The 15,985-nt window shown below is 36.6% G+C and overlaps 1 protein-coding gene across 8 annotated transcripts in view; it reads left to right on the top strand.

Moving 5' to 3' along the window:
• CDC42BPA (CDC42 binding protein kinase alpha) overlaps positions 1–15,985 on the top strand; it is a 189,954-nt gene that overhangs the window by 108,095 nt on the left and 65,874 nt on the right. For 6 of the 8 annotated variants that reach the window (XM_056356781.1, XM_056356782.1, XM_056356783.1 and 3 more), the window contains exons 7-15: positions 940–1,033; positions 1,822–2,022; positions 2,595–2,843; positions 6,637–6,716; positions 7,761–7,927; positions 8,388–8,510; positions 13,448–13,581; positions 15,201–15,443; positions 15,692–15,802. In XM_056356781.1, coding sequence (XP_056212756.1) covers positions 940–1,033; positions 1,822–2,022; positions 2,595–2,843; positions 6,637–6,716; positions 7,761–7,927; positions 8,388–8,510; positions 13,448–13,581; positions 15,201–15,443; positions 15,692–15,802 — 1,402 coding nt within the window. The remainder of the gene's footprint in view (positions 1–939; positions 1,034–1,821; positions 2,023–2,594; positions 2,844–6,636; positions 6,717–7,760; positions 7,928–8,387; positions 8,511–13,447; positions 13,582–15,200; positions 15,444–15,691; positions 15,803–15,985) is intronic. The other 2 variants (XM_056356779.1, XM_056356780.1) reach the window with 2 other exon arrangements.

The following is a 15,985-nucleotide window of genomic DNA, read 5'->3' on the forward strand; positions in this document are numbered from 1 at the left end:
TGTCTTACAACAATTTTATATGACTGTTCACCGAGAAAGTGCTCGCAGTACATAATTCATACAGTTGTAGTTTACCTTTTGACTATAATAGGTAGGGATAGAGTAAGAATGTAATAATGTCATATTTTTTTTAAGTAGCTTAATGGATATTTCTAATAACTCTATTTTAATGAAAAGGAATTTCAACATTTGAACGTAGTTTGCAAGTTGAACAATAAATGTGTCTCTAGTGATGTAGAGAGCATAGATGCTTTCATCCTAGTCAGCTGCATACTGGGGGGATACTCTGTATTTCAGTATATTTAGGTAGCTGGGGGGGGTGGGGGGGGAAGTCAAGTTTGCAAAATAAGGAGTATTTATTATGTCGCCTGCTTGGAAAGATTTTTTTCAGTGTGTATCATGACCTGAACAAGAGAGCTGCAGAATTTGGCTAAGCAGAGCTGCAGTCGTGTGTACAGCGGCTTTGTTGGTCATTTCAGCTGTACAACAGACTGAGATGTACATGGGAGAAAAATGTTGATGAAAGACATGTTAATTTTAGGGTTTCATTGACCTTTGTTCTGTAGTAAAGCATAGCGATTGTTTTCCAGCTCCGGTGTAAGTGTGCATCTTTAAATTGAGAGTACTTTACTACTTCAGATGATTGAGAAGTTTTATGTATAAAAGTTCAGAGCAAGTAAAATTCTCCTCTCCATCTGTGAGAGATGAGAGGAATTTGACCACACAATTCATACTAAAATTAATAGGCATTATATGGTTTGATCTACAGCCCTTGTCATGAGATGTCCCTGGTGCAAATTGCACCGTATGGTGAGTGATTGTGTTCTGTGTACTGATTTGTTGCTGGTTTTTAATAAGAGTGTTGCAGAGTTAACGTTTGGACTATATGTTATGCAATACATTTTTTTGTGCTAACGCTGAAATGTTTTTTATTTGCAGGGATATTAAACCAGACAACATCTTGATGGATATGAATGGACATATTCGATTAGCAGATTTTGGTTCTTGTCTGAAACTGATGGAAGATGGAACGGTAAATTAGGAAGAATGATATACTCCTAAGCACCTTTTCTTCAGTCCTTTGTTAGCCACTAAAATGTGTGCTAATAAAGAGAAAAGGTGCCTTATGTCAAACAAAATGGAATTGTAATGGTATTGGTATGTAACTAACCTTGATTCAAAATATGGCTGCACGCTGCTTGGATTTACTGTATATTAAAAGCTGTACAGATGCATATAGTCAACTCGTGAATAAGTAAAGAGAAGCTGCAACTGTCTGTACTGCGTAGGTGTTTGTTGATGAGCTATGAATCTCTCAGTTTTGAGCTCTGAAGTCTAGGCTTTATGAAAAATGTAAGCTTTAGCATGAGCAGGATGAGATACTGAAGTATGATGATGTGCTAATAATATACTTAAATAGTATATTTAAACTTTCACAGTTCATAGAATGTGTGATTAGAATGTAATTCCAGTATGTTAATCATGTCCCAGAGTCTTACAAAGTATTTGGCTTAATATATGTGATTACCTAATCTATAATTACTTAACAACTCTAAGCCTAAGAATTGACAGTTTTGTTCTTCCTCTGTTATTAAATATTTGTAAGAGTTTAGCAACAGTATGTTATTCGGATGCCTATTTTTGCAGTGCCTTGGATGGTTAGGTATTTTTTTATGAATTTAGAAGCCTTTGTTTGTGTTCAGATGTTACTGTCGTAACCAGAACACTAGGCTAAATTTATATATATGCGCACAGTGCCACAAACAGCAGTGTCTGTAACAATGGAAGTTGATTTTCGTCCTGGAAATGTGATTTCTACAGGTCCAATCTTCGGTGGCAGTTGGAACACCAGACTACATCTCCCCAGAAATCTTGCAGGCCATGGAAGATGGAAAAGGGAAGTACGGGCCCGAGTGTGACTGGTGGTCCCTAGGCGTTTGCATGTATGAAATGCTTTATGGAGAAACGCCCTTTTATGCTGAGTCCTTGGTGGAGACCTATGGGAAAATAATGAACCACAAAGTTAGTGCACTTTCTGTCTGTAAGCTAATTTTTAATAAGTAATAAGGTAATTTAGTCTTACTTAAAAATGAGGGTTTATGTACTAATTATGTTAATGTTCATAAATGTAAACCAAAAAAATAGGTTTCTGTATAGTAAGTTTATGGTTATGGATTGCAGATGGTCTGCTTTAGGATAGAGCAGTTCAAAATAAAAATCTGGATTTGGAAACATGACTGTTAGTTCACTTTATGCAGTAACTCTTGGCTACGTTACATCCCTCCTTTATGTTGCTTTTTTTCTGGTGGATCCATTGGCTGGCTTATGCTGAAGATTCTTAAATGTTCTTCCACATGGAGGTAGCTGTAGAATTCAACAGTGTAAGAGAAATTTAAATAAAGAAGAACTAGGAGACTAAGAAATCTTAGCAGCTTCTATCCTTTGAAGAATTTTTCCTAGAAACCTTCCTGCATGTATTTAAGAACTGGAGTATTTGCACGCTACTTTATCTACATAATGATTTCCACTAAGAAGGATGATTTTCCCAACTTTTTCTTGGTAATAAACTATTTTATCTTATTTTATTCTTTAAGGAGAGGTTTCAGTTTCCTGCTCAAGTGACAGATGTCTCTGAAAGTGCAAAGGACCTAATCCGTAGGCTCATTTGTAGCAGAGAGCATCGACTTGGACAAAATGGGATAGAAGACTTTAAGAACCATCCATTTTTTGCTGGGATTGATTGGGACAACATTAGAAACTGTGAGGCACCTTACATCCCAGAAGTCAGCAGCCCCACTGATACATCAAACTTTGATGTGGATGATGATTGCTTAAAAAATTCTGTAAGTACAGAATTGACATTTTGACAAAACTGCTTTTATAGTGTACTTTATAACAAAATACGTGTAACTGGCAGTTTACTCCAGTGTGTTCGTTGTGTTCTGCATAAACAGCAAGTAAGTGCTGCTTTGAAGAGCTGGGGCAGGGGAATACATTCATAGTGCAGAGGCTGATACTCAAAACATACATGTGTAAGGATAACTTCAGTTCAATTTTGCAAATTCATTGTAACTTTACACGTATTTGACTAACATACATCTGTTATTTGCAGTAACAAATTCTTAGTGTCCATGTCTTATAAAGAATAATGTATATACACGTCTGCAAAGACGCAGTATTTCTAGCAGAGCATTGTTGAGACTTGTACTATGTTTGCATAATGCATTTTGTTGTAGTGCTCTACTCTAATTGCTCATATCTCAGTCAGATTCCATTCAGTTCATTCCCACTAAATTTTTTCCAGCATGTTTTCTGATTTGACTTGAGTTTGAGGAAATTTAGGAGAAATGTTACAGCCATTTCTTCAGGAGCAATTTTGGCAAGAAAGAAATTATTTTGCCTTTGCTTAAAAAGCTTTGCAGATACTGTTTTTTAATGCCTTAGTGTTTGTACGCTTTTGACCAGGAACTTTGATGGATGGTAGAGGTCTTAGCATCAAAGGACTGCCTTGTGTTGTCTGCTTGGAAGTACTTTTGTATATGTGTGTGTGTTGAAAGATGCAGGAACCTGCTGTTTAAATGTGGGGTGAAGCATTTTCACTATTTTTGCTTTTGTTTTCTGAACTGCCTGGGTATTTCAGTTTCTGAGCTTTCTGGACCTGCAGATAAGCAATAGGCCAGAAGAACTGATACAGGTAGTATGATCATTACTTGCATTCCCTTTCCATCAGCTGCACAGTAAAACATGGAAAACACTGACTAAAACACTTTGTGTTCTCTTCTCCCAAATAGCAAGTGATAGGACAAGAGGAGGTGGCCTCAAGTTGTGCCAGGGGAGGTTTAGATTGGATATTAGGAAAAAAATTCTTCACTGAAAGTGTTGTTAAGCGTTGGAACAGGCTGCCCAGGGATGTGGTGGAGTCGCTGTCCCTAAAGGTATTTTAAAAGACATACAGATGTGGTGCTTAGGGACATAGTTTAGTGGTGGACTCGGCAGTCCTGGGGTAACGGTTGGACTGAATAATTTTAAGGGTCTTTTCCAACCTAAACAATTCTACGATTAGATCTCAGAATCCTTTCATACAGGCCAATTAAACAAATCAATCTAGCTGCATAGTATGACGTGCATTTTTCTTCTTTTTTTCTTGATTTTTTTTCCTCAGTACTATCTGATATTGCCCGTGTCCCTTCACAGCTGCAGAATTTTGATCTTAAAACTTTTTTTACACAGTCTTCAGATATCTGTTTGCATATTATTTTGTCCAGGAACAGCTATTGGGATTGGGTGGCCAGAGTGGATGCTGTAATGTAGCAAGTCTTCATTTGTGAAGCTGAAATACCTTTGGAGGCATTAAATTAAAACACATTTTAATGTTGTCCAGTCCACGAGTCCTCCTTTTTAGAGCCTCATCTCCCAATGGAGGCACTCAGAAGGTGCCTGTGCAGTGTGAATGCTTTACCCTTGTGAAGAAGCAGGGAGCTGCAGATGAAGAAGGAATGCTCTGTGACAAGTTACTAGATTCCCAGCCATGAAAACTGAGTCCAGTTCTTAATTTGCTTTAGACGTTTGGGGGCCGCATGAAATGCCATTGAACTGTTAAAGAGACGAATGCTAGTTTCTAGAGCGTCTTTTTCAGTTTCCTAATTTGAAACACATGAAGGTTGTATTTTGTTCTGTTTTAATACAAGGAGGTTATGTTTTTACCACTTCTTTTCACACCTAGCATCTCAGAACCTCTGAAAAAAACTAGCCTAAGGCTTTGCATGCCTGAGGGTATTTTTACGTTTTTGCTTCAACTGGTGGAGATTGTATTTAACATTGCTTTGCCTCAGATTCCTTATATGAAACTTAGAGGTGTTTTCCCCTGCATCTTTCATACGTACCTTGTGAGGAAGTTTCACACACTTGCATTACTATTACAGAAATCAGCACCATAGATAAGCTGATGAGACTTCTTTTTTCTAAGTTCTTTGCAAGATTTGAATGGCATGCAGCAAATGAGGAATGCCCAATGCTGAAGACAAAAGGCAATGCTGGTTGAAAAGCCACGGTTGTTACTGTTCTGCCTAAACTTTGAATGGGACTGTGGTCCCATGATAAAATAACATACGTAATAATGAAATTAAAACAGCAAGGTAAAAGTACACATAAACACAAAGGGCAAAACTGTGTCGTTCAGTCAGCCTAAGTTCTGCTGGTTTTTAACTGTTCAGTTTTTTGTTTAACCTTACTGATAGGCATGACAGACTTAGATTCAGTTATGATTTTGTCAGTGTGGTTGATATGCAGTTTAATTCACACAAGTAGCAGAAAAGCATTATTTTGATCTTTGCCAAAGAGACAAATTATTTACAGTATTTTAGAACCAATGTTTGGTTACCTGTGTGGTAACTGAAAATGGTCATATGGACTGTAAAAATCACACAGTTATGCATTTGCTCTGTTTTAAGTTATTTGTAAAGATGATTTTGAAACTCAGATCTATGAAACGTGAAAACAAAATATAAAGAAGTAAAGAATTTTACTTTTCTTAACCATACTCTGTAATAATTTATATTTTTATTATCAATTAGTGGAAAGTTAAGGCTTTGGTATTTGGTCTTGTCCTTAGTTTCCAAAATGCCCAACAGCATAGATTTAATGTGCTTACATAATCTAGCCATGTCATTGGTGTTGCCTTTTATTCTGGGAACTCTTTTGGTGTGAAGATTTGTCTGCTAAAAGGTCATGGTTAAGATGTAATATAGCTGACACCACCACCAAAAAGGTAATTTTGGATTTCTCTTGAATACAGTCTTATTCCCTGTTCTGTCCTGCCGAGTGTTACATGAAAAAATTTACAATTGGTTCCTTTTTAATTTTTCTTTGGGTTTAGAAAAAAATTGTGACCTTTTCTGACAATTTAGAACCTTTTAGCGCTTTCAATGTGATAATCTTCTTCATAGGGAGTTTCTTCTGATGCCCATTAAGGCCATCTAGTATAGCAACGTGAACCTTGCGTTTTGGGGTTAAACAGGAAACTTTTAACAGGATATTTAAGAATATTAGAACTTATAATTGTTTGAGTAATATAGCAACAAGGTTATTTTAGCCTGAGGAGAAGCTCAAAGATTTGTCTTGTAGTTCTTTGGCAGGCAAAAGGAGCAATGAAGGAAGAAATGGTCAAAGCACTAGTGGAAAATGCTGTTGTGTTACTTCTTTCTAGTAGATGTCTGACTATTGTTCTCTCTAAATAAAGATAGCCTGCTCAGGAGTGGGGTTGGTAATTCTACAGGCAGGAAGTTCTGTTGACTAAATAGCAGAGAGGAGTATAGGAGGGAGTAAAAGGTGACACTGTGCTAAGAGCTGCTTGGAAAAAAGAAGGAATAAATTGGCTTTTAATATGTGGAATATTGTGATTTCCTCCAACAATAGCCTATTTAATTACAAAAACATTTTATGCCAGCGTGCTGTATTTTAGTATACTGCATGCTATTATAAATAGATTTAGGTGATGCCGTTTCCTATTTGGGCTGTAGGTAAGGATGAATACGGTTAATATGATATTATCACTAATACTTCACATATAGTTAAACTCAAAAATCTTTTTAAGTCCAGCGGGATATTACTTACTCAACTCTCCTATTATTTTTCTAGGAAACAATGCCTCCACCATCACACACTGCATTTTCTGGCCATCATTTACCGTTTGTGGGTTTCACATATACAAGTAGCTGGTAAGTTGAGAGTTCCGAAATTATCTGTAGGATAGTTACAAAATATCTTAAGTTTCTGTCTCTAAAACCAAATGCAAACAGACAACAAAGAATGTGGTTTATTGAGAAAATCACTGGGCCATAATCTAAAATGCCCTCTGTCCAAAAGAATGAGTTCTCTGCAGGTAAAATTTGCATGAATTAAAAAGTCAGCACCTGAGTTTTGTTGAGAAAGGTGGTTTTCAGATAATGTATGAAGTTAACTGCCTATGACAAAGGTAAGACCAGAGGCTGGACCCAGAGAGAACTTGGCTCATTAGACTTCAAGACCAGTTTTATTTCTAGTCCTTGGACACTCTTTTAAGTCTGAATGGAAATTAAAAAAAAAAAATTACTTTTATTAATATTTGTTGTCATGTTCGTCTCTTGCGTTAAATTAAACAGCAACAAGGAGGTCTGTGTATGCTCCTTGATCATTTATGAAAATAAATAAAGAATGTTTGCAACCATTGAAAAACCAGGCCTGTGTTTCTGTGAACACATGTGCTTAATGCTGGTTATGCGATGTGTCCTGTGGACTTCAAAAGGATTATTTGCGGAAGCAGTAGTATGTGTACATGAGTATTCGCAGAATCAGGGCCAGAGCATTTCTGATGGGTACATGCCCTCGGTGTCATGTGATAATTTCACACCATTTATTGTGATTGTTGCCTTTAAAGTATTTGGGAAACTTGATTAATTATTTAAAAATAAACTGTTATTGTAATGTTACTATATAAATTGTTGCTTTTTGCTATCTGGCTAATGTAGACTGTCCATAATGATAATTTTGTTGTTCATTCACTTCTATGTAACAAAAAAATGCATTGAGGAGATCAGTTATACTAGGTAAAAAATAATTCCATTTTTAATGAGCACATACTAACAAAGCATTATTGACTGTATAGTAAATCACATAGTAATTAATAATATAAACAACTATTTATTGGTTGGTATGTGTTTTTTAAAATTAGTTTAAACACAGCTTCTTGTACAATCCAATACTGTTTAATATTTTTCCCCCAGTGTGCTTTCAGACCGCAGCTGTCTAAGGCTGACAGCTGGACCACCCTCCATGGATCTTGATGCCAGCATTCAAAGAACTTTGGAAGATAGTTTAGCAACGGAAGCTTATGAGAGGAGAATAAGACGTCTAGAACAGGAAAAGCTTGAACTTAGTAGAAAACTGCAAGGTATAGTCCTTAAAAAAAAAAAAATAAAAAATTGTTCTGTCACTTTTTTGACTTAGATTAACTTGCAGCTTTGTAAGATACAGTTTATACTGTGGAAAAAAATAAATGTACGGAGTCCTGGAATGCTTTCTAGCAGAAAAAAATTCATTATTTCCATTGACAAATTACATTTCTATTACTCTTTGTCTGAAATATCCCATGTATGCAACTTCGTATAACATATTGCGTGTGCACTGTGTCTTGGTTACTATGGCTAAAAATTTCATTCTTAAAACTCTTAAGAACTTGGTTTGGCCAGTTGGCAGTTACTGAAAAACTGGCTTAGTAGCTGGAAATTGCCAGTTGTAGAATCCTCGGTGGGCAGGGTCTTTTGGCATGTCTTAATTTATCAATAATCTCTTTCTGACCTCCTCAGATGTCAAGCATGTAATTTGCCCCTGTCTCTTCCATTTTTTCCTAGAGTCCACCCAGACAGTCCAGGCTCTGCAGTATTCAACAGTGGATGGCCCAATAACAGCAAGCAAAGATTTAGAAATTAAAAGTTTGAAAGAAGAAATAGAAAAGTTGAAGAAACAGGTAACAGGTATGTTATATATATTAATGTAAAAACTGTAACAGGAAACAATATTCTGACAAAACTTTTTTTTCTCCTACTGTGCTGCTAGTTTTACTTTGCTTTCTAAAACAGTCTTCCAGTCTATCTTTACTTCTCATTTTACCCTTTGCTCTTCATTGGTAGCTCGACGTTTTCGACAAATTCACCTTAATATTCAGTGCTTCAGTAATTCCAGTAGCAAGGAAGAAGGAAGATTTCAATTACTTCTGCTATTATTATTAATGGTAAAGTTCCACTAGTTTTAAATCGTGGTGTTGCTAATTTACATGGGTGTGAATCAGGCTCTGCCTGGGAATCTGTGACACCATGACCAGTTTCCACAGTGCCACCTTTCTACCTTTTCTTCCCCCGCCCCCATGCCTCCCCCCCTTCGTTTTGCAATGTGTACTGTGAGAGCGGAGGTAACACTTGTGTGGCTCTTTTTGACAGTATCAAAAGTCACTGCAGACCTTGCAGAAGTCATAGTCACTGTGGCATATCTTAGCAGTCATTGCTTTGTACCTCTCTGCAGTCCAGTGTGCAGGTACATAGGTAGTAAACTGGAAGGAAGTTAAGGTAGGTGTTGGTTGTTGCTTACATGGATAAACACAAGCGGTGAAGATTTTAGCCTAGTGGTTTTAGTAGTCTTAAAAATATTTGATGGAAGGATGATCATTATGCTTTACGCATCAATTTATATTTTTCATTAGCTCATTTTCTGTTGAATTTTTCTTGGATGGAGCAAATTCGTGAGCTGTGATCACAATTTTGCTTATATTTTCTTTGAAACCACAGAGGTTTATAGTGTGCTGTTGCTTAGTGCATAAAACTGAATGTGGAGCAAAAGCTAGTTCAAACTGGACATGTGCTTTTCTGAGTATTTTTTTGGAACAGTACTTTTAGAAAAGTGTAGATTATCTGGGAGGTGGGCTGTGTGGATGGAACTACAGTGATACTGAGTTTTCCAAGTGGCAGAGAGTGGTGAAAGGTGTCCTCCATGACAGAGGACACTATGGGCTATAAAGCTGTAGTTCCATGAGCAGAACTGAAAAAAATCCACACCTCTGCCACCAAAATGGGCCCTGCTCACAGCTGTGTGGCCCCTTCTCTCTGTGCATGCCCTGAACTCTAGCTTGACTTTAATTCACTCGATTAAACAAGGAAAGAACTATCTAGGTATAGAGAAGAATTTAATCAACTTACAATTTAATAAATCAGCACAAGAAGGGCAATAGGATCATATGAGAAAAGGGATGTGAGGGGGAAGAACAACCTCTCAGCTCTGCTGTCGATGAGCTATTGTTCCTTACAAAACTGAACACTTAATTCCTTTCCATTTAATTCCTTTGCTTCTGAAAGTTCGTGAAGTCTTTATGACAACTGAAAATTCGGCTATCAAGTGTCTCAGTACTAAGTAAAGTTTTAAAATTGAAATCTGTGCAGATAAAAGAGCTGAATGTCTTTAATTAATGTCATACTGCCTTTCTTTAGAACTCCCAAACCAGTCAAAAAGCAAAGATCTACTTAGCCTGATATCCTGTGTCTTTACAGAGGCTAGTGGAGACATTTAGCGAATGATTCAAAGAAATCAGATACCCAAATCCATCTTTTTCCAGCCTTACTCTCCCAGATTCTGGCAATTCAGGTTTTAAGAACGTCCAGAGGAACAGCTTCTATTGCACCACCACGTTGAATATAGCTGTTAGTGAAACAATTTGCTGTCTGTTTAGCTAATATCTTTTTAGCCTACTTTAAAGGCTTGGTTTGTTTTTAGAAAAATTAGTAAGATTGATAGAAACTGTTAGGTATCAGGACTAGAGCTATAGCAACGGAGGAGAAATCTGGTTACTCTTGTCAATGCAAATAGGAAAACGTCTGCATTTTATGTGAGAGAAAAATCAGATACAAGTAGGTAGTTCTCTGTTGTATGTCCATGTCTTACCTGTGGCTAGGGGAAAAAACCCAGCGAGAAAAGTTGGAGGAACCACAAAAAAAGATTTATTCAGGTTTGTATTTGTGAAAAGACTTCATTCAGTTCCTGAAAGTGTCAGAAATGCCAGTAGCAACACCCATAGAAAGAATCACTTGAACTCAGTTTCCGGACATTTTATATATTATGAGGCAGCAGTGCACTATGTATGAGCTGCAGATTGCAGCACATAGATTATATGTTTTTAAAATTGTGCAGTCAGAAAAAAGTCTGTTATGGATACAGTTGGACAGTTGCTCTGGCATGTTGCAGCAGTTTCATTTTGTACCCTAAGCATTATTTTTGGATGTGGAGAGGGCTTGACTAGCTCAGGATCACACTGGTCTTGAGTGATGCTATGTTGGCACTATGTCAGGACAAAGGTTTTTGTGAAGTTTCTCACCAGCCAAATGTCCCTCCACTTGCTGCTGTAATGATGAAAAAGACAACGCTATCAGAAACTTCTGTTCCGCAGCAGTCCTTAACTCTGAGTTTGGCTCTTTGCAACCACTGAAAAGTAACATCTACAAGAACAGCTTTCGAATGGGACTAGTCCTTTGTAGAAAAGCATCAGGATCAGCTTTAAGTTACATTTTTATTCTTGACTGTTGAGCTGCACCTTAGATTTAAGCTCATTACTGAAGGTATTACTCTCTTTTGGTAATGAAAAAAAAAAAAAAAAGGTGTAGGAACATTCCCCAACACAACTGATAGCCGTTTTCAAATTAGAAATAAGTCAGTGCCTGTCAAAGGTGGTTAATATTGAGAAGGTTTTCCCTTAATTATCTTCTGCTTCATGCCACATATATATATGTATATTTCTTCCTAGATACAATATGTGATTTGGTTTTTTGGGTTGGAAGTGAATAATGTGATGAGGAACATGCAGTTGTCTAATCCATCCCCAGTCACCACATAACTTTCCCAGTATATACTTGAATCCCTTGTTTTGTCCAGACAATACAGCCATTAGTTAGAAGATAGTAATTTGTGCCTGGAGTTGTAACTACTACAAGCCGATTTGATAAAATTGGGAAGAGAGAACAATGTATTTTGATTGATTATATGGGTTTTTTTGGTGAGATAGATTTTAAAACTAAATTAATGACAGAATGCAGGCACAAACCAAACAATGGACATGCCTGAATGCTTCCAAATTTAGGGAGCTAGTTCCAGGTTTTCTGGGTGGCCTTTAAAACATCTAGATGTCCCAAATCTGCATCTGATGAACTTAAAGTTCAGTTCAGGTGCAGAGCTGAACTTTATGCTTTGGGCTCATCTCTTGGGCAATTACATCTAATGTAATAACATCCTACAGTGAGTGCTTGCATATATTAGCTAAAATGTTTGCAACAACTAGGGTGATGAATGGAAACTTTCTATTTACTACACATCACAACTAGCTTTTGGTTATATTCTTTAACCTGTTTTACTGCCTCTTCTGGAGCTGTGTAAGTAAACACCTGCTTAAAAAGGTAATAAAAAATGAATACGAAATCGTGTCAGATTTGGGAGTCTCACCGGGGAGACCTTAGAAAAATAGATTTTTCTTGTCCATCTAGTTTTCCAGGAAATGACAAGCTAGCATATGCTTTCAATTTTTGAGGTCAAAGTTATAATTTTTGTTCGCTAAGTTACATAGGAGAAAACTTTGAGGAATCTGTAATGTTGCCAAATATGTAAAGGGCAGCGATGGAAGAAGAAAACAGAGCTGTGGAACAAAGTAGTTCACGCACGGAAGAGAGATTTATCTTGGCTCAGCAGAGCCATATATAAGCTTTCTTTTTGCTGGTGACTTAAGAGTAGACTACATAAAAGAGGCAGTTAATTTCTGGCTTTGAGCTACATCTCTTCTTTAAATGCATTCTTTAAAATTTTTAAACAAAAGTCAATGAATTAAAACAATATTGAATATTTGTCCTGGTATAAGCTAATGGTACTCATTTGCTTATAAAATTCTTTTGTTCCAGAAATTGCAGCTCTTCAAAATGTATCTGTTTTTATATTTGATATCTCGCAAGAGCCAGTCTCTTAGGGTTGCATTTATGAAAATCTAGTAAAAGGCTCTCATTAAGAGTATAGATGGGTTCCTGTTCTGTGGGTAAATACATATGATCTGAAGACCTGCCACAGCTGAAATCAAAGGCAAAATTTCCAGTGATTTCACAGAACTTGGAATTAGCCTACCTTCATATATATCTTGCTCTAAATTCTTGTTTTTAAGTGAAGGACTGGTGGGGAAGGGGCAGGAAATAACCCACTAACTAGAAATTTTAAATTGTCATATTTTAGGGATTTCACCTTTTCATGTTGTAGCATTTGAGCATATTATATGATGTTATTTAGCTGTGGTGTAGAAATGTACTGTCACTGTGTAACTGACAGTTGGTAAGAAACTGTAACAGTTTTCTTGCATTTATAGTAGTAATAAAGGGGATCACATAAACGCAAGTGGTTTTCACACTAGAAATAAGTAAAATCATCTGAAGTTAATTTTAAGTGTATCAGCAGTAGAAATACTTGCCAGCTCTTGAAGTGACCTGTTATTTTTACTGTTTTTCTGGGGGAATTTGGGGGGAGGAGGGAGACTGTTTATAATTAGTGTCATAAAAGATGCATTATATATTACATCACAGTGCCTAAAAGTCAAATGTATAGGTTATGTTAAAGCATAGCTTACAGAATTATGTATAGCGCATGGATATTACTATGTGAAAAGCCAAATTGTTACCGTTTTCTATGTTGTTTTGCAGCAAGCTGTGACCTTTTATTCTGTTCCATTAAAAGCAGATAATGGCAGTTGAAGCAACCTACTCCCTATTCTAAACCAGATAAGATTTTGCGATTAAGTGGAAACCAGAACAAATACTGGAGGGGCTTCAAGCAGCTACACTGTGCTATTCTAAAAGAATGATTTTTTTCCTTAACATATTTAGAAGTCTGCTGCTTTTTCTAGATTCTGGTCAGCTAGAACAGCAACTTGAGGAGGCCAGCACTGCAAGGCGGGAGTTGGATGATGCTTCCAGACAAATAAAAGCTTTTGAAAAGCAGGTCAGAACTCTGAAGCAAGAGAGGGAAGATCTTAATAAGGTAAAAGCATTTTGTCAGCAACTCTTCCAAACCCTGAAGACTGTTTTATTTTTGTTCACTTTGCTTGAAATAACTTTCAAGTGTAAAATTAATGAGCAGATAACAAATGTGTAGTGTGACCTACTTTGCTTTTTTTTTTTTTTTTTTTTTGAAGAGAAGGATGTTATTTAAGGTGTTGTATGTACAACTGCTGGATGGTCCTAGGTGACTACTTCCAGATAGTGAACTACTCCATGATCCAAGTTGCCTGATGGCTGCAGAGTTTTTATAGCTTCAGATCAAGGTGGTAATGATAATGGTTAGAAGACAAAGCAGAGAACTATTCCAGACAACTAATATAACATGAAGAATGGCTGAAACTGTAGCAGGGGAAAAATGTTAAGAATATAGTATTAAGACTGTATCACAGAACTCTTCCCAGAAGAGAGATGTGAAAAATTGCCCAAATATGAAGATTGAAAAGTAATTTGAAGTAACTACAGTTAAAGAATACTAGGGTTTATTTCTTCTTCTCTGTCTCCCGATTCTTTGTTTTCTTATTTACAATGTACTGTCTTTGGTGGATCTTTTTTGTGATCATGGTTAGATCAGCCTGTAATCAGGTGTGAAATACATTAGCCTGTTTCTCATCATGATTATATTGGCCCAGTATTTTATGGTCCGCACTCAGTGCTGATGTGCCAGCTATATTTAACGCTGTTTCTTTTAACTCTTAAGGCTCTTACAACCTTGAAAGCTGCCACTTTCTCCAAGAAAGACCATCTCTCTTCTAAAACAACTTGTAGTAATTAGGACCTCTTTTTATCAACCTTAGAAAACGCTTTTAAATTTGCATAGTTGTCAACAGTGCCAAATATTAATTCTTCCTGCCACTCTTCTTTTCATCTTCAGACGTGCTTTTCCTTGCTTCTTTGTTCTGCTCTGGTTTGGCTGAACATCATTAAAACATTTAAACAGTTGTGGTCCCTCATTCATAATGTAATAGCACAGATCTAGGACACAGCAAGCTTTGTGAAGGTATTGTGCTGTAGGATTATCACAGCACTGGCAGCGTTATTTCATGTCGGTTCCTTTAAAAGAATAATTATCATATAATGCTGTTAATCACTGCAGTGTTTTGTTGCCTGAAACTTTCTGTAATATTTGCTATTATGGTACAGTGTGTGGAAATCATACTCGCCATTGCAGGTCAGTTTTCAAAAGCTTCTACAGTAGAATTTTTCATAGAGCAGAGTTTTCCATTCAGTTAATGCAAAAACTTTTTTAATCATTTAGCAGTTGACATAAGTACTATTCTTTTTATTCATTTAAGTAGTTCTTCAAAAACTATGCTAATGACATATGTCAATGCGCTTGAAAGCCTTTGTGTTTAACCTGTCCTAATGGAATAAATTCCAACTTGGTTTACATTTATGCGGTTTTACTAACTTTAGTAGTGTAAACCCTGGCCTCTTTCCCTATTTATAGAGGCATGCAATCTGTATCATAGATGTATTCATGAAAAGAAATGAATATGCAGTTTCTATTCACTCTGGAGAGGGTGTTAGATGCTCATCCAAACACAGAATTGGCCTTACAGCTTTCTAGGTTTATTACTTAATTCTTTTTTTAAACTGTAGGAACTGGCAGAGTCTAGTGACAGATTAAAATCCCAAGCCAAAGAGCTGAAAGATGCACACAGCCAGCGGAAATTGGCAATGCAGGAGTTCTCAGAGATGAACGAGCGGCTGACAGACTTGCACTCCCAAAAACAAAAGCTTGCCCGCCAGCTCCGAGATAAGGAGGAAGAAATGGAAGTGGTGATGCAAAAAGTAGAAAGTTTAAGGCAAGATTTACGCAGAACAGAGAGACTTAAAAAAGAAGTAAGTGGTGAGAAGACTGTTTAGAATTTATGAAATAGTAGTTACATGTAAGGTTTTCTGACAAAGTAATTTTTTTATGTTATTTGTAAATCTTTAACTCTTTGATTGTTGTTTCAAACAGTACCAATTTTGTTTTCTAAGAATTTGAAGTGTTCAGTTTAGTGCTGAAGATTTATCTCTTCCATTGAAAAACATTTTGGAAAAAAAAATAAGAATTCTACCTATTAAAAATGTATGTACTTTTGTAGCTGGAAGTCCAAGCTGAAGCCGCAGCTGCTGAGGCATCCAAAGACAGGAAATTGCGAGAGAGAAGTGAACAGTACTCTAAACAGTTGGAAAGCGAAGTAGAAGGGCTAAAGGTTAGTCTGTTTTGATATTAACACCTTCAAACTTACTAGTCAAGTAGGACTTGGATCTGTTTAATTGCTTTCAGATGGAGGATGAAAGGGTATTGTCAGTTCATCACTTCAGTTGACGCTGAATGTTAATGCAAGCATGTATCGCGTTATTGTCCAAAAAATGAACATTTGCCTAATGCACTT

The sequence above is a fragment of the Falco biarmicus genome, chromosome 12 (assembly GCF_023638135.1).
Source record: "Falco biarmicus isolate bFalBia1 chromosome 12, bFalBia1.pri, whole genome shotgun sequence".
In the NCBI taxonomy this organism is placed as follows: domain Eukaryota; kingdom Metazoa; phylum Chordata; class Aves; order Falconiformes; family Falconidae; genus Falco; species Falco biarmicus.